General features: G+C 50.5%; 2 protein-coding genes across 2 annotated transcripts; both read left to right on the top strand.

The window, feature by feature from the left end:
* Positions 1-302: 302 nt before the first annotated feature.
* On the top strand, positions 303-6,417 carry Aoc2 (amine oxidase copper containing 2). The gene is made up of 4 exons (XM_021177782.3): positions 303-3,188; positions 5,178-5,463; positions 5,656-5,785; positions 6,028-6,417. The coding sequence occupies exons 1-4, from the start codon at positions 1,562-1,564 to the stop codon at positions 6,292-6,294; spliced, it is 2,310 nt and encodes a 769-aa protein (XP_021033441.2). The 5' UTR covers positions 303-1,561; the 3' UTR covers positions 6,295-6,417.
* Positions 6,418-7,630: 1,213 nt separating this feature from the next.
* Aoc3 (amine oxidase copper containing 3) lies at positions 7,631-16,299 on the top strand. The gene is made up of 4 exons (XM_021177637.3): positions 7,631-9,364; positions 12,532-12,817; positions 13,183-13,312; positions 14,222-16,299. The coding sequence occupies exons 1-4, from the start codon at positions 7,765-7,767 to the stop codon at positions 14,495-14,497; spliced, it is 2,292 nt and encodes a 763-aa protein (XP_021033296.1). The 5' UTR covers positions 7,631-7,764; the 3' UTR covers positions 14,498-16,299.
* Positions 16,300-18,059: the final 1,760 nt, after the last annotated feature.

Here is an 18,059-nt window from a genome sequence, read left to right as displayed (position 1 = left end):
TTTCCTTTTGTTTGATTGTCCCTCTGCCCCTCCTTCCTTGGATTGTAATGTAAAATTCTTTTACCATGTCAAGAAATTATTAAAAATACAGGTACTTTGACCTCTTTCTAAAGCTGCAGATCCTGGTGCTGTACTCTGGTGACTGAGGGACATAAGGGTCACACATGAGCATTCAGACACCCATCTTCACAGACACTCTGGCCGCCCTGTCATGTGTGAACTTCGCAGTGCAAGAACTAATGGGAGGTGGTTCCTGCTGTGTGTTGAAGCTCAATTGTGTGAAAGCTGCCTGTCTTCACCAGATTCCAGGTCCTTCCTGGTGATACCCTGAGCTGCCAGCAGAGGCTGCTGTGGTTATGCGTAGGACCAGCAGCTCGGGCTGACCCTGTCTATCCAGTCCTTTTCCTCCATACTAGCTTGCCTCTACCTACATACATTCATACATACATACTTACTTCATACATACTTTTTTGAGGGAACTCCTGGTATTGGTTTATACTGACCCACAGTGCTCATAGGAGGCTTACATCCCTCTAAAATAACATGTCCTCACTTCCCTCCTGACAGTGAGACTCTTCATTGTCTATAGAGGTTTAAGGTCCCAGTAGGGGAGGGGCATCTACTCTATTCTATCCCAGAGCTTAGAGCCACTAGCTACCTGCTCTGCCGGCTGGCCTCCCTCCCTCCAGGGTTACTAAGCACTTGCTGTGTATGGCTACATTTTAATCAAAAGCACTCCACAGAGTACTTTTATGCTGTTTATACATTTATTCAGTTTTTTTGTTTTGTTTTGTTTTTTCAAGACCTTTCTCTGTGTAGCCTTGGCTGTCCTAAGACTGCTCTATAGACCAGGCTGGCCTCAAACTCAAGAGAGATCGGCTTGTCTCCTGAGTGCTGGGATTGAAGGCATGTAGTACCTCTCCCTGGCCGTGCTTTTTATTTTTTAAGGCAGAGTATCACCTAGGTTGACCTATAATTCACTATGTAGCTTAGTTGAACTCACAGCACTCCTCTGGAGCGTTGGTATTATCAGTATAAATGACCATGCCTCGTGTGCCTTCATAGGGGAGAAATTCAGGATATGTAGCTCCTTTAAGGCTACATAACTGGTCTGGATTATTGTATCGACCTGAACATAGCTCAAACTCAACCAGTCTTTTCTCTGACTGCATAGAATAAGGCCTGGGTCTCCCAAGTCAGGGAACTGGGAGTGTAATTCTGCTAAGAGGGGTTTTGTTTTGTTTTGTTAGTACTTGTGTGTTAGACAGGGAAAGGAAGGAGTGTGTATCAAAACTGCCTTCTCAGGTAGTTGAGCACCATCACCCACCCCATCCCTCTCATCTGTTGTAAATGATGACACCTAGTAGTTAGTGACCATTGGCAGTCAAAGTTTAGGGACAGGAGCAAGCTATGTAATGTCTTGAGCCAGAGCACAGGACAGAAAATTGGAACAGAACTACATAAAGCACGATCAGAGGTTTCCTGTCCAGCCCACAGGGTGGAGTTTAGTCCATTTCTCTCCATCATCCTGAATATAAGCCTGCCACAATGTCAGACACGGATGAGCTCTCAGGACTGGGGGAGCTCAGCGCCAGCCATGAATCTCAAGGTGCTGCTGCTGCTTCTGGGGCTGTCTTTCCTCACTGTCTTTGCTCTGGCCTATGTCCTGCTGACCAGGCAAGACAGTTTCAGCCAGTCTCCTCGATGCCCTTCCATACCTCCCAGAATTCATCCCTGGACACACCCTAGCCAGAGCCAGCTGTTTGCAGACCTGAGCCCAGAGGAGCTGACAGCTGTGATGAGCTTTCTGACCAAACACCTGGGGCCAGGGCTGGTGGATGCAGCCCAGGCTCGACCCTCAGACAACTGTGTCTTCTCAGTAGAGTTGCAGCTGCCTGCCAAGGCTGCAGCCCTGGCCCACCTGGACAGAGGGGGGCCCCCACCTGTGCGAGAGGCATTGGCCATCATCTTCTTTGGTGGACAACCCAAACCCAATGTGAGTGAGCTGGTGGTGGGGCCCCTGCCTCACCCCTCCTACATGCGGGATGTGACTGTGGAGCGTCACGGCGGCCCCGTGCCCTATTACCGACGCCCCATGCAGAAAACTGAGTTTGTTCAGATATGGAGGCATTTGAAAGAAGTGGAGCTACCAAAGGCATCCACCTTTCTGGCTTCTGTCTTGGACTACAATGGCTCCACCTTGGCACCTTTGCATTCTACTGCTAGTGGTTTCCATGCAGGCGATCGAGCTACCTGGATAGCCCTCTACCATAACATCTCAGGTCTTGGAGTGTTCCTTCACCCTGTGGGGCTGGAGCTACTGTTGGACCACGGGGCCCTGGACCCTGCCTACTGGGTAGTCCAACAGGTCTTCTACCTTGGGCATTACTATGCAGACTTGGCCCAGTTGGAATGGGAGTTTAAAGCTGGCCGTCTAGAAGTGATTCGGGTCCCTCTACCCACACCAGGTGGAGCTTCCTCCTTGAGGCCTAGAGTCACTCCAGACCCTCCTCTTCCCCCTCTTCAGTTCTCACTCCAGGGTCCCCAGTATAACATACAGGGAAACTCGGTGACCTCTCCCCTCTGGACATTTACCTTTGGTCATGGGGTGTTCAGTGGCTTAAGAATTTTTGATATTCGGTTCAAGGGTGAGCGTGTGGCTTATGAAGTCAGTGTCCAGGAGTGTCTGACAGTTTATGGTGCCGATTCCCCCAAAACAATGACAATCCGGTACTTGGACAGCAGTTATGGGCTTGGTCTAAACAGCCGAGCTTTGGTTCGGGGGGTGGATTGCCCCTATCAAGCCACAATGGTGGACATCCATGTACTGGTGGGCACTGGGTCAGTCCAGCTGCTTCCAGGGGCTGTGTGTGTATTTGAGGAGGCTCAGAGACTGCCCCTTCGAAGGCATCACAATGGCATCGGGGGTCATTTCTATGGTGGTTTGGCCAGCTCAAGCCTTGTGATCAGGTCGGTGTCATCAGTGGGCAACTATGATTACATCTGGGACTTTATGCTACACCCAAATGGGGCCCTTGAAGCTCGTGTCCATGCCACGGGCTATATCAACACAGCCTTCATGAGCGGAGGAGCTGAAAGTCTCCTCTTTGGGAACCGTGTGGGAGAAAGAGTGCTGGGAGCGGTGCACACACACGCTTTCCACTTCAAACTGGACCTTGATGTAGCAGGTGAGTTCTTAGCCTGAGCCTTGAAGGCTGGGAATGGGCACAGGGCAGGAAGTCCCCAAATCAAGGAGTGAGCTCAGAAAGGTTCAGGGGGCATTCGAACCCCTCTGGGTATGGGAAGGGAGAAAGGATTGAGTGCAGCTGCACACTCAACTGGGTGTCTGGCCAAAGGTGAAAGGGGTTCTCCTGCTAATTCCTACCCGCTGAGCCCCTCCCCCCCCCCCCCCCCCCCCAGATTTGCAGTTGTAAAGCTAGTTTAAGTATAATGGCTGGGCCTGGCTGCTTTAGCCTTGAGGGACTCTCTGGGGAATGGACCCTGAGGGAACTGAATGGAGCTGGGGCCCCAGTACTTATTGAGCTTAGGGTGGGTGGAGAGGCAGGGAACTGAGCAGAAGGAACCAGAAGTCCAGCTGAAGAGCTCTCAGCAGGGCAGGGAGGTGAGTTGTACTCGGGGAGGGAGGGAGGGTGTCAGGGCTGGGGTATCTCTGCAGTTAGTGCTGCCTAAGCGGTATGGGGAAGGTCGCCCTACCCTTCCATTGCTATGAACTGTCTACTATTATGGCAACCTGTGATAGGCTGGCTGCAAGAATGGAGGGCAGGAAACAAGTTCATAAAAGCACAGACATGGACCCAGAAAGAAGCAAAATCCAGCAGACCTCCATTTTACACTTGGGGAAACTAAGGCAAGGGAGATGGGGTAGGAAGTGGGGGCCCATGTGTGATGTCTCTGTTGTCTTGTGAAATTCTGTCTTGAGTATGGAAGTCCTGGCATGTGCACATTGCACACTCTACTTGTGCTTGCTTGCTTTTTTTGTTTTTTTTGGTGAGGGTAGAGGAGGTTAGGAAAAATAAGACTAACAGAGTGGCAATAGATTCTAGTCTGACCTGTGTACTGTGAATCTCCAATTGGAAAATTTTCTTCAACAGCTCTGGGCATTAAAGTCACTAGGTTTATAGTGTGAGCATCATGGTCACATTTAAGGGAACCAAATGTCCTGAATCCTCAAGAATGTGATGAGCTGTGTTGGATGATGTAGGGTTTGGATGCAGTGGGATTTAAGAAGCTCCTGTGTGATGGAAAGCTATGAATCATACTTTTGAAAGAGACTGTCACTAGTGTCCCCTGTGCTGAGGGCTGGAGTCCTAGAACTGGGAGGAGTCTACAGGGACTGTGGAAGGGGCTTGAGTTTTCCAGGTGAGTTCAAGACAAATCTCTCAGTAGTCGGTAGTGTTTCCGTCAGCATGTGTGCTTTTCCGTGTATTGAGCAGAGCCATAAAACAGCATTAGTTATATTTGCTGTAGACATTTAGAGAGTGGGAATCAGAAGCACTGTTCTAAGGCCTACTGGGTAGGCTGATGTTAGTAGAACCTTCCACAAGAGCAGAAACATTTTGTATTTAGCCATATGTGGCTGCCAAGCAGCTAGCTAGCTCGCTTTATTTATTTATTTATTTATTTAAGGCTGTAACATTTGGTATCTAGCTGTATGTGCTTCCAAGCAGTTTGTTTGTTTGCTTATTTGTTTGTTTATTTATTTGAGGATGGGTTTCACTCTATATTAAACAGTCTTTTATTTTATTTCCCTGTCTATTTATTTACTTTAAGACAGAGTCTCCTTGTTTAGCCCTGATCACCTTGGAGCTCTCTATGTAGATCAGTTTGGCCTTGACTTTGCAGTCATCTCCTGCCCCTGCCTCCCAAGGGCTAGATTGCAGGTATGTACAATTATCTCTAGCAATACTGAGCTCTTTAAGGACAACTACTGTGATTGGAGAACCACATTTTTAATACACATAGCCACACATGCCTGATGGTTATCCTATTGAAATATGGTAGGTTGAAAAAAGCCAGGCTAGCACTTGCTCAGGCTCATGTCTCCGAGCACAGGTGTTCCCTGCTGCCTTTGGCCAGACCAGTGCTATAGGCAACCCAGGGATCCTGTCTCAACAACCTCACCTAATGTAGAGCTCTCCCTTTCCTTAACCTGACAGGTTTGAAAAACTGGGTGATAGCTGAAGATGCGGTCTTTAAGCCTGTAGCAGCCCCCTGGAACCCAGAGCTTCAGCTACAGCGCCCACAGCTGACCAGGCAGGTCCTGAGCAGAGAGGACCTGGCTGCATTTCCCTGGGGGAGCCCTCTTCCTCGATACCTTTACCTGGCTACCAACCAGACCAATGCCTGGGGTCACCAGCGAGGGTACCGAATCCAGATCCACAGCCCTCCTGGTGTGCATGTGCCTTTGGAGAGCAACGTGGAGAGGGCTCTCAGCTGGGGGAGGTGAGGAGGGCCCTGAGAACCGGGGTAAGGGAAGACCTGTCCCCCTTCAGCACTCACACATCCTGGACCTGCCTTCAAATTCAAAAGGATAACTGGATGGGAAATGGTATCAATCTGATCCAAGGGATTCTAGGCTTGTAAAGCGCTTTGATTTTTTTCCCCCAACACTGCCTTTCTACAATTCCTGGCCAGGTACCAGCTTGTAGTGACCCAGAGGAAGGAGGCAGAGCCTCACAGCAGCAGCATCTATTACCAGAATGACATGCGGAGCCCAACTACGGTCTTTGCTGACTTCATCAACAATGAAACCCTCTTAGGGGAGGTTGGTTGGTTTAGAGATAATGGGAAAAGCCATCTCTTCCTGATGTCTTGGCTGTCCGGCCTCTGTCCAATACAGGTTATCCCTACTAGGCAGAAATTAGTCACAGCAGTGGCACCCTGCTCAGGTTATTAGATATTCGGTGTAGGAATGTGGCTGGCAGATGCAGAAGCCAGGCTGAGGCTGGAGGCTGGGAAATGGCAGCTAAGAGGTGATTCTTAGCCTCCCATTCTCTCCTCCTACAGGATCTGGTGGCTTGGGTGACAGCCAGTTTCCTGCACATCCCCCATGCTGAGGACATCCCCAACACAGTGACTGTGGGAAACAGAGTGGGCTTCTTGCTCCGACCCTACAATTTCTTCAATGAAGATCCCTCTATCTTCTCCCCTGGCAGTGTGTACTTTGAGAGGGACCAGGATGCCGGGCTCTGCAGCATCAACCCTGTGGCCTGCACCCAACAGCTGGCAGACTGTGTCCCCAACTTACCCTCCTTTTCCTATGAAGGCTTATAGGCCTGAGGCTATGCTGAGGCCCCAGGATAGGAGGGATGGAATGTGGAGTGGAGAAATGGCTCAGCGATTAAGAGCACTTGACTGTTATTCCAGAGGTCCTGAATTCAATTCCCTGCAACCACATGGTGGCTCACAACTATCTAATGGGATCTGATGCTCTCTTCTGGTGTGTCTGAAGACAGAGACAGTGTACCCATATACATAAAATAAATCTTTAAAAATTTTTTTTAAAAAGGATGGAATGTACACACTCCTCTGTTCTGTTCCTGAATTTTGGGGTTTTTTTTGTTTTGTTTTTGTTTTTCAAGACGGGGTCTCTCTGTATAGCCCTGGCTGTCCTGAAACTCACTTTGTAGACCAGGGTATCCTCGAACTCAGAAATACCTGCCTCTGCCTTCCAAGTGCCGGGATTAAAGGTGTGCACCACCACCATCTGGCTCTGTTCCTGTATTTTTATCAGCCCCCCCCCCCCGCCCCCAGGTTCCCATCCTCTGTTCCTTAGCAGCCTTTCTGCACTAAAGACCTGGGTATCCCTGTGGGCTAATTCTTGCTTCCTGCCTGTCTTTTGTATCTGTTTCTATTTGAGACAGTGTCTTTCTGTGTGGCCCTGGCTGTCCTGGAACTTGCTATGAGGACAAGGCTGGCTTCACCTCACAGAGATCTGCCTACCTCTGCCTCCAGACTACTGGGATTAAAGATATACACTACTACCCCTGGCTTCTGCTATTGAAATGATAATCTATAAAAAAAAATGTTTTGGAATACTCAAACACCACAAGTTCTATCATTTCAAAACTCACTGGTGTTCACAACATCAAATCAGGCTTCTTACGTGTATGTATCTAAAAGGAATTATGTGGCTATGTATAAAACTGCCAAATTTTTATTCGAGTTTATTCTGCTTGGCTTTTTAAAGTATGTAGAACTTTATCCCAGGAGAATATTAAGGACTCTGGCCAAGGAAATTAGTAACAGTAAGAGCCACAAGGCGGGGCTGGGAGGGTAGGTAGATCTGGCCAAGGAATCTTTCTTGGAAAAGAGGCTGGAAGTGGGGGTTTCCTTGGCAAGACAATACTTCACACTGAATGTAAAGAAAACACCCGGCCCTCATAAGGTGGGAGTTGGGGGAGAAGTTAGTCTGTGGGGCAGACCCGGCTACTTTCTGGCAGTGGATTTCCGTACACAGACCAGGTCCCTCCCCCTTCCCCTTCCCCCAACCCCAGCTCTCCCCCAATCCCAACCCTGACCCAGAGAGCACTCTGATGTGGAAACTGGAGGACAAAGCCATGTAAGGTCTGTGGATATCACTGCAGCCAGCTCAGACCCGCCTCCCAACCCTGGCTCCGGCTTCCCTGCTCCTTCCCACCCTGGCAAAAGCAGACTACAAAGAAGCTCTGCTATTGCCTAGCGCCTGGGAGACCCCAGCCAAAAGGAGTCCATTTCTGGTAGAAGCCTGTCCATCAAGAAGCAATGACCCAGAAGACCACCCTAGTGCTCCTGGCTCTGGCTGTCATCACCATCTTTGCTTTGGTTTGTGTCTTGCTAGCCGGCAGGAGCGGAGATGGGGGCGGACTGAGCCAACCTCTTCATTGCCCCTCTGTTCTTCCTAGTGTCCAGCCCCGGACACACCCTAGCCAGAGCCAGCTGTTTGCAGACCTGAGCCCAGAGGAGCTAACAGCTGTGATGAGCTTTCTGACCAAACACCTGGGGCCAGGGCTGGTGGATGCAGCCCAGGCTCGACCCTCAGACAACTGTGTCTTCTCAGTAGAGTTGCAGCTGCCTGCCAAGGCTGCAGCCCTGGCCCACCTGGACAGAGGGGGGCCCCCACCTGTGCGAGAGGCATTGGCCATCATCTTCTTTGGTGGACAACCCAAGCCCAACGTGAGTGAGCTGGTGGTGGGGCCCCTGCCTCACCCCTCCTACATGCGGGATGTGACTGTGGAGCGTCACGGCGGCCCCATGCCCTATTACCGGCGTCCTGTGTTGGAGAGAGAGTATCAGGATATCGAGGAGATGATCTTCCACAGAGAGCTGCCCCGAGCTTCTGGACTCCTCCATCACTGTTGCTTCTACAAACACCAGGGACAGAACCTGCTAACAATGACTACAGCCCCCCGTGGTTTGCAATCAGGGGACCGGGCCACCTGGTTTGGCTTGTATTACAATCTCTCAGGGGCTGGGTTTTACCTTCACCCCATTGGCTTGGAGCTTCTGATAGATCATAAGGCCCTGGATCCTGCCCTGTGGACCATCCAGAAGGTATTCTATCAAGGCCGTTACTATGAGAGTCTCACTCAGCTGGAGGACCAGTTTGAGGCTGGCCTGGTGAATGTGGTATTGGTCCCAAACAATGGTACAGGTGGGTCCTGGTCTCTAAAGTCCTCAGTGCCACCAGGCCCAGCTCCCCCTCTGCAGTTCCATCCCCAGGGACCCCGGTTCAGTGTTCAGGGGAGCCAAGTGACTTCTTCCTTGTGGGCTTTTTCTTTTGGCCTTGGAGCTTTCAGTGGCCCAAGGATCTTTGATATCCGCTTTCAAGGGCAGAGGGTGGCCTATGAAATTAGTGTCCAGGAGGCCATAGCCCTCTACGGTGGAAATTCCCCAGCATCAATGTCGACCTGCTACGTGGACGGTAGCTTTGGCATTGGCAAATACTCTACCCCCCTGATTCGCGGGGTAGACTGTCCTTACCTTGCCACCTATGTGGACTGGCACTTCCTTCTGGAATCTCAGGCTCCCAAGACACTACGTGATGCATTCTGTGTGTTTGAACAGAACCAGGGCCTCCCACTCCGGCGGCACCACTCAGATTTCTACTCCCATTATTTTGGGGGTGTTGTGGAGACTGTGCTTGTGGTCAGATCCGTGTCTACCTTGCTCAATTATGACTACATATGGGACATGGTCTTCCACCCCAACGGGGCCATAGAAGTCAAATTCCACGCCACGGGCTATATCAGCTCAGCTTTCTTCTTCGGTGCTGGTGAGAAGTTTGGGAACCGAGTTGGGGCGCACACGCTGGGCACGGTACACACCCACAGCGCTCACTTCAAAGTGGATCTGGATGTGGCAGGTGAGACATCATGTAGGTTCCTCACCAAACAAAGATTGGGGTAGGGGGCTATGCTTTCTTTCAGTCTGGCTGGGAGAGGAGGGGCTGTTGAGTTTCATTTGGATCTTAGCTTCCTGCAAAGCTGCCAGATTCTATACATGTGACCTCCTTACAACATCTTGGGAAATGGCTAACCCCAGGGAGAAGGCTAGATCCCTGGGGTCTACGTGGGCCTCCGTTCAAGCAAGCAGTTGCTTGCTTTCCAACTCAGCTCTGTCCGACCTGTGGTGCAGCACTGGAAGACATTTTGGGTCTGCAGAGTCCCTGTGCATGCAAGTCAGTCTTGGAAGAAGTATTGTTCTCCATTTCCTTGGGAGAGAGTCTCTCCTCTTCCCTGATCTCTTTCTGGGCACCGTTCACTTCAGGGCAGGGTACCTGGATACAGTGGAGAGTGGAGAGTTACAGATGGCTGCTGGAGTTTGTGATCACAGAGACAGCCAAGGCTCTGAGATTTCCTGAAGATCATTTCTCTCTTTTTTCTTCCCTACATTGAGCCATCACCCAGTTGGGGTTTTGTTTGTGTGTTTGTTTTCTATTCTGACTATGAAATCTCTCAAAACTCTCAGTAGGTCACAGTGTTACCCTCTGTCCCTGTTAGGCCACTTTTTTTTTTTTTTTTTTAAAGGATTTTCGAGACAGGGTTTCTCTGTGTAGCCCTGGCTGTCCTGGAATTTACTCTGCAGATCAGGCTGGCCTCAAACTCACAGAGATCTATCTGCCCTCTTCTGCCTCCAACATTAAAGATTAAAGATGTGCGCCACCACTGCCTATTGGTAGACCATCCCGGATGCTCTCAGTTCCAGGGTCCACTGTGTACAGAGAGCTGTCCCACACATGCTAGCATGCTGTTTCCACATACCACAGCTGCTGACTTCCCAACACCTGCAGGATGTCATCTCCAGAAGGTCTTTCCTTCTGCTAGCTCTAGTCCACCCTGAGAGCTTCTCTAGTGCACTGCGGTGGCACTGTGGTAGCAGGACCAACATGCTCCCAGGTCCTGGACACACAACCCATGGCATCTCTTTTTTAACATGGGCTTCACTCCTAACTAGAATGGCCTTCCAGGACTTGTCTTGATGATATCCTTTAAGGGTAGACAGAAATGGTGTCTTAGGAGTTGGGAAGGTCCTGTTCTGTGGGCAGGAACGGGGTCCCATGTCCGCTCGGGGCGCTAGGGTTGCTGGGCAAGGCAGGACTCAGAAAGTTTTGACTGTGCACACCCCCTGGAACCGCCAGGTGGACGTTGGTCTGTGAGAAGCTGCAGGACCCCGCTCCGGGGTTGGGAAAAGATGCAATCTGGGATCCCTGTGGAACTGCTGGAGTTGGGCTCCAACTCTTGGGCACCATGGGCACCACTGGGTTCCAATGGAAGAGCCAGTTTTGGGATTCCCTGGGCTGCACGGAGGCCAGGAATGTCAGGTTCTCCCTCTCGAACGCCACTGTATGTCATGGAAGAGCTGAGAACAGAGTGGGGACCCTCGGGCAGTCTCTGGCCTGGGGGCCGAAGGGAAAGGGGCAGGGAGTAGAGAGCTCAGGCCGGTTATGAGAATGCTAGGCTCGCAGCGGCTTAGTGGTGAGCAGCTTGGCTGGCTGGCTGGCGGCTGTGGTGCAGGGAGGCCTCCCACTGGGAGGTTAGACGCGTGCAACTCATTAGGGGAAGATCTGCTCCATTGCTCCAGCATGGCGGATCCCAATGAGCAGAGATGGTCCATGGTTTTAAGGTGTTTATTGTAGAAAGGCAGAGGGAGAGAGTAGGGAAGTAGAGGCCAGCCATAGCCACGTGGAGAGAGGGAGGAAGGGAAGGCGGAGAAAGGTGGTAGAAGGGAACAAGAGTAAGAGCAAGAAAATAAGAAGGGGGGGTGGTGGAGCAAGCAGCTCCTTTTATAGTGGGCTGGGGTATCCTGGCTGCTGCCCGGTAACTGTGGGGGTTGAGTTCAGACAGATTACCAGGAGCTTGGGGCATTGCCTATGTGACTGATGGCCACACACCTCTCTGCAGGGGGCTGTGGGAGGCTGTAGCTGCAACCAGGAGCCTGGGAGCCAGGAGGTGTGGCCGAACACCTGTCTTCCCTTAAGGTCACCAGGGTCACCAGGGTTCCGTGCCTGTGCTCCAATGGAAACCAGGCTATCTGAGCACAGCTCACAGCCCCACACTATCCCTGCCTGTGCTATATTCCTGGAATGCTGTCCCTGTCTCACCTAGACCTCCTCACCATGCAGGCCTAGGCTGTGTCTTCTCTGACCCCTGTGTGCCTGTGAGAGCCTGAGGGGAGGGAGGGCATTTATTCAGCTCTGTTCTCCAAGAAAGAAAGATGGATGGAGCCTGGTGTGGTGGCACACTCCTTTAATCCCAGCACTCGGGAGGCAGAGGCAGGCAGATTTCTGAGTTCGAGGCCAGCCTGGTCTACAAAGTGAGTTCCAAGACAGCCTCGCCAGGGCTATACAGAGAAACCCTGTCTCGAAAAAAAAAAAAAAAAAAGAAAGAAGGAAGGAAGGAGAAAAATAAGTAATAAAAACAATGATTGAATTACATGAATTACATCTCAGAGTCTTTTTCTTTAAAAATAAAAATTATTTTTGGCCAGGCAGTGATGACACACACCTTTGATTCCAGCACTCAGGAGGCAGAGGCAGGCAGATCTCTGAGTCTGAGGCCAGCCTGATTTACAGTGTGAATTGCAGGACAGCCAGGGCTACATAGACAAACCCTGTCTCAAAACAAAAACAGAACAGAAGGATTTATTTTTCATTTTACTTGCGTGTCTGTATGTATGTGCGCATCAGTTGTGCAGGCCACTGGGAACAGAGGTGTTGGACCCTCCTGGAGCTGGAGTTCACAAGCTAGAGCCTGTGAGTGGCCCAGCGTGGGTTCTGGGGCATGATCCCAGCCCGTGGAAGAACAGTAGGTACTCTTTTTGTTTGGTTGTTTGGTTACAATTTATAGGTTAATAGTTTTGCCTAAAGGATTGGGGAGATCTTAGGACTGGGAGGGAAGCAAAGAACACAGTCAGTCTTGGGCTGTCACTCTTAGGGCTGTCACAGTCAGCCTTTGGTCTCACTCTGCAGTCAGGTAGATGGCAGAAATTCCCACAGTGGTGGAATGACTAGAGCTTATACACTTTACCCAGGGCTGAAGAACTGGGCCTGGGCCGAGGATATGGCTTTTGTCCCCATGAATGTACCTTGGCGACCGGAGTACCAGATGCAGAGGCTGCAGGTGACTCGGAAGCTGCTGGAGACAGAGGAGGAGGCTGCCTTCCCACTGGGGGGCGCCACCCCACGCTACCTGTACCTGGCCAGTAACCACAGCAACAAGTGGGGTCATAGGCGGGGCTACCGCATCCAGATACTCAGCTTTGCTGGAAAGCCCTTGCCCCAGGAAAGTCCCATAGAGAAAGCCTTCACCTGGGGGAGGTGAGTGGTGGGTGATCAGAGGGCGTGGGGAAGTGAGCACGTGGTCGGAGCAGGAGCGAGGGAGGGATACTTAGAAACAGTTCAATTGGCTCTGTGGATGCTGGGGTTAGGGTAGGGATGTCATTTCCCCTTGGAGAACTAAAGCCAGGAAAGAACTCTTTTCCCGTTCAGGGCTGCGGATGTGGGTTGTACCATGAAATGGCGGGGGTGTGACATGGCCCTCCAGGGTGGTGACAGGAATTCTACAGCCCGGTATTACTCTGTGAGGAGCTATGAAAGCTGGGGTCAGAGCATTAAGCCTGCTTCCATCATGAACTGACATCACGGGCTTAGAGACAATGGAGACCTAACCAGTGCTCCTCTAGGTATCACTTGGCTGTGACCCAGAGGAAGGAGGAGGAGCCTAGCAGCTCTAGCATCTTCAACCAGAACGACCCGTGGACCCCCACTGTGGACTTCACGGACTTCATCAGCAATGAGACCATTGCTGGAGAGGTGAGCTGATGATGGGATGGGCAGAGATGGACCGCCATGATGAACTTCACTTTCTCACGGGTGGGTCCTCGAAAGCCATCGGAACTCCACAGAGGTGGAGCTGACTCCTTGCCTTTTATACTTTAGCAGATGTGACCATTTCCTTTAGGGCAGTGGTTCTCAGCCTTCTTAACACTTCGATCCTTTAATACAGTTCCTCATGTTGGGCTGACCCCCACCCCCCCAACCATAAAATTATTTGGTTGTTACTTCATAACTGTAATTTTGCTACTGTTATGAATTGTAATGTAAATATCTGATAGGCAGGATATCTAACATGCCATCCTGTGGAGTCAAGACCCTTGGGTTGGGAACCAGTGTTCTAGAGAGACTCTTCTAGAGTAGAGAAGTCATGTGCAAACAACTGCATCCTTCAGACCTACAGCCCTCAAAGTGCCAGCTTTGGAAATTGAGTCCTTTTCAGGCTTGAGGATTCATACAGGGCTGGAAGTTATCAGAGAAAACCACAGACCACAGCTCCCATCCCTGCCTTGATGGGTGTATTATCCTTCTAAGTCTTGGCCATCCCTGCTCCACAATTCTCTGTGTTACACTTTGAGGACTCTTAGAGAATGAGGGAAGGAAAGCTGAAGTGGCCTGTAGTGAGCGCCCTCTGGGGTGGGTGGGTGAAAGGTGTCAGTAATGGGAAGCACGAGAGATGGAGATGCAAGCCAGCCTCCCTCTGGGAGACAGTGGTTGTTTCCAATATGCAATGAGCTTTTAATGTTTATCCTTCTGGGACATCCAAAAGAGACACTGTTTAGAAAGATCCAAGATCTATGGGCTTGTGAATAGATTCCCTGGGAGGCGGCTGTGTAGAGAGGGTGTGTCTGGCCAACCTCACCATCCTCATTTCCTCTCTCCTGCTAGGACTTGGTAGCCTGGGTGACGGCTGGCTTTTTGCACATCCCTCATGCAGAAGACATCCCCAACACGGTGACCGCGGGGAACGCAGTAGGCTTCTTCCTCCGGCCGTATAACTTCTTTGACGAGGACCCCTCCGTCCACTCTGCTGACTCCATCTATTTCCGGGAGGGCCAGGATGCCACGGCCTGTGAGGTTAACCCCTTGGCTTGCCTGTCCCAGACTGCCACCTGTGCCCCCGAAATTCCTGCCTTCTCCCATGGGGGCTTTGCTTACAAATAAGTGTCCCCAAGATGGACAATCTAGCCAAGTGCTGGGAAGTAACGCAACAGCCGGGCAGTACACAGAGCAATCCGATCGAAGGTCTGGTTCCTTCTGTCCCCATATCTTTGATGTCCCCTCTCTCTTCTGCTGCCCTCCTTGTCTCTCCCTCTCTGCTTGGAGCATCCTGAGCCCATGGAAACCTGATACATAGGGACACTGAACTTTGTTGATTGTGCCTGTACTGAGTTCCTGCCTTGGGAGAATAGCCTTGTTGGAGCCTGGAGTAATGGCTATGTTTTGTTTTGTTTTGAATATGGCTCCTTTTCCCCACCCCACCGCACCCCCTATTTGGCTTTCATTAAAAGCTTATGATAGCTTTGAGGACTCTGCAATGAGGATAACTCTCTAGAGACCCCAAAGTAGGGTCTCTCTGAGTCTCTCACATCCACAGATTCTTCATCTACATTCCTTTCCACTTAAGCCTCTTTCATTTCCAATCTCCCTCTCCCTCCCCACCCCCTCTCCTTCCCTCCCTCCCCCCTCCCTCCCCTCTTCCTGGAGTTCCTGCTTGCTCATACATGCTAGGATTCCTACTCAGTCCAAAAGCGATGTCCGATGTCCGTTCTAAGAGTTCTCTGAGCCCTCATTCTCAAACTGCAGTCCCTTCTCCTGGACCCGAGTCTGTGGAAATCTCAAAGAGGTAATGCAAAGCCTCATGGGAGAGGACCAGGGTTTTCTATCTTCTAACGTTCGTCACATATCAGGAAGGAGTAGGGCTGGTCCCTGCTGTAGCCCTGCTTTGCCCTGCTTTGCCCTTTTTACAAGAAGATGGAGGTGCTATGATTATGACGAATGGTTATTTTATTCTATGGCTCTGCTCCACTCTGGCTCTGGTCTCTGTGCAGTAGCCTGCAGGAGCCAGCTCGGGACAGTGAGATAGGTAGGGTCCATGTGTGGGCATCAAAGGTGAGAAACAGAAAACTCTGGGAAACACCCCCACCTCCTACCCACCACCCCCAGGCGCCTATCACGGGGTCTGCCCAATCAGAAGCAGGCATGCAAATGAGCCTGAGTCTGATCTGCCTTGGTGGGACCTGTTTCAGGGTTTCTCTTTGCTGCTTGTCTTTGCTGAGCTCTGGACAGGGGGTGGTACACATGTGACTCAAAACAACAGATACATCATTCCCTAGCAGTCTGGCCAGCCCCATGGTTAACTAATGTTATTACTGTTGTTAATGGAAGAAAGGCTGGAAGGATGGCTCAGAAGGCTGGAAAGTGTGTGCACTGTTCTCGCAAGGGGCCCAAATTCCGTTCCTAGCATCCTTATTAGGTGCTCACGACAATCTATAACTCTAGCTCCAGGAGAGCCGATGCCCTCTTCAGGGGCACCTACACTTAATGCACATACCTTCACACAGACACATACATATAAATAAAAAATAAAAGGACTCAGCCTGGCACGGTGACACATGACTTTAATCCCAGCATTGGAAGTCAGAGGTAGACAGATCTCTGAGCTTGAGGCCAGCCTGGTCTACAGAGTGAGTTCCAGGACAGCCATGGCTATGCAGAGAAACCCTGTCTTGTAAAACAAAAACAAACAAACAAAAAGAGAGTTCTTTAAAGACAAAAGAAAAGCTAAAAATGAGTAGGCTATATATAAGTGTACATTTGTTTATTTCTGTTGCATTCTTTGAGAACTGAGTAAGACCAGTGACCTCTGAGGAGGAAGACGGGTGAGAGGGAATCCGGTTCTGTATGCCCTTCTGAACATCATGGATTGGAACCATGTGATCATATTGCCCCGTCAAAATAAATAAGTGGGCTATACACTAACTGTCTTGTCTTGTCTTTTAAACATGCTGTGTGTGACAAGGGTGTGGATTGCCTGAGTTTTTGAGACCTAGAGAAGTAGGTGGCCTGCTGTACAGTCCTGGTCTTTCCTTTCTTGTATAAATTCGGGAGCAATAGCTTCCTCCATCCCCATTCTTTCTCTCAAAGGAGAGAATAATGAGAAGCAATGGAAATGGGGGCTTCTGATTGGCCAGATGCCCAGGCTAAACCAAGAGGTGAAGTGGCAGAAACAGTGTTGGGTGCTGCTCAGTTTCTGACCAGAGAGGCGACACATTCAAGAGATCAGACACCTGGAACATTTCCCGGACTTCTCTCTGTCCCGCTCCAATCTAATGTTCTCCTAGAGGTTGATGTGGAACCATGGTTGGGGAGGGAGTCAGTCAGCGGAAAGAAAGCAGACTCCAAAGATCAAGGAGGAAATCTTCAGTAAGGAGCAGGGCTAACAGTGGCTGGCTTCATTTATAACATGGTCTGGGGTGGGTAGAGAAGAATGAAGGACAAGCAGATGCTGCGGTGAGGTGGGAGCCAAAGGGCATGTGCGCTCAGTTGTGAGTTCTGACTTCACTACACCACATCCTTCCAACCTAAAGAATTCAAGTCTCCTTTATAAGCACATCTTTTTGTTCCCACCAGGGCTGGCTAGTTTTATGTCAACCCTACATAAGCTAGAATCGTTGGAGCCTCAAATAAGAAAATGTCTCCATAAGTCTAGGCTGTAGGCAAGCCTTTAGGACATTTTCTTAATTTGTGACTTATAGGGGAGAGCCCACTGAGGGTGGTACCATTACTGGGCTGGGTCTGTAAGAAAGGCTGAGCAAGCCGTGGGAAGCAAGCCAGCAAGCAGCACCCCTCCATGGCCTCTGCATCAGCTCCTGCCTCCAGGTCCTGCTCTGTTTGCGTTCCTGTCCTGACTTCCTTCTATGAGGGGCTGTGCTGTGAACCTGTGAGCCAAAAAAAAAAAATCGTTCCCTCTCAGCAATGTTATCCCTAATAAAGACACCGTTCTTTTTTGGCCCCTTCTCAAAGCTGGTGGTAGCATCTGGGCTGGTGAGAAAGGAAACAGAGGAACACTACTTGCCACCACCAAGTTCACTTGAAACTCATTCCCAGGATGCCCAGCTCTAGACTGAAGAGCTAGAGCATCTATAGGTGGTAGTGTGGATGTGTATGTATGAGCAAGCACACAGTTCTATTAAAAAATATGATCCATGTGTCTATGTCTCACCACCTTCCTGAGCTCACCGATGGCGGTGGGGGTGGTGGGAGCAGACATCTAGGTCATTGGAACCTCAGCCCAACTCAAGCCAGGAGGGTTACAATGAGCCTCCAGTTTCGCTGGGTGTGGTGGCACACGCCTTTGATCCCAGCACTCAGGAGGCAGAGGCAGGCTGACTTCTGAGTTCGAGGCCAGCCTGGTCTACAAAGTGAGTTCCAGGACAGCCAGGGCTACACAGAGAAACCCTGTCTCGAAACAAACAAACAAACAAACAAACAAACAAAAAAGACTCCAGTTTCCTGCTATATCTGGTCTCTTCTGTAGACCACTGCCATTGTCTATAGTGTTGGCCTTAGATTCATCAGATAGCAAGGAGTGAAGAGCAAGAGGAGTTTGACATCCTGGTGGATTGAATGAACCAAGCAACGTTCAGAGCTTTAGGATGGAGGCCTGTGGTCCTGAGAGGAAGTTGGGCAAGGGGATCCCCGAGACTGAACAGGGAGAATGGCT

Source organism: Mus caroli, unplaced genomic scaffold (assembly GCF_978045245.1).
Source record: "Mus caroli unplaced genomic scaffold, Mus_caroli_1 scaffold_13, whole genome shotgun sequence".
Classification (NCBI taxonomy): domain Eukaryota; kingdom Metazoa; phylum Chordata; class Mammalia; order Rodentia; family Muridae; genus Mus; species Mus caroli.
Note: the sequence above shows the minus strand (reverse complement) of the source record. Positions and strands in the feature narration are given on the sequence as shown.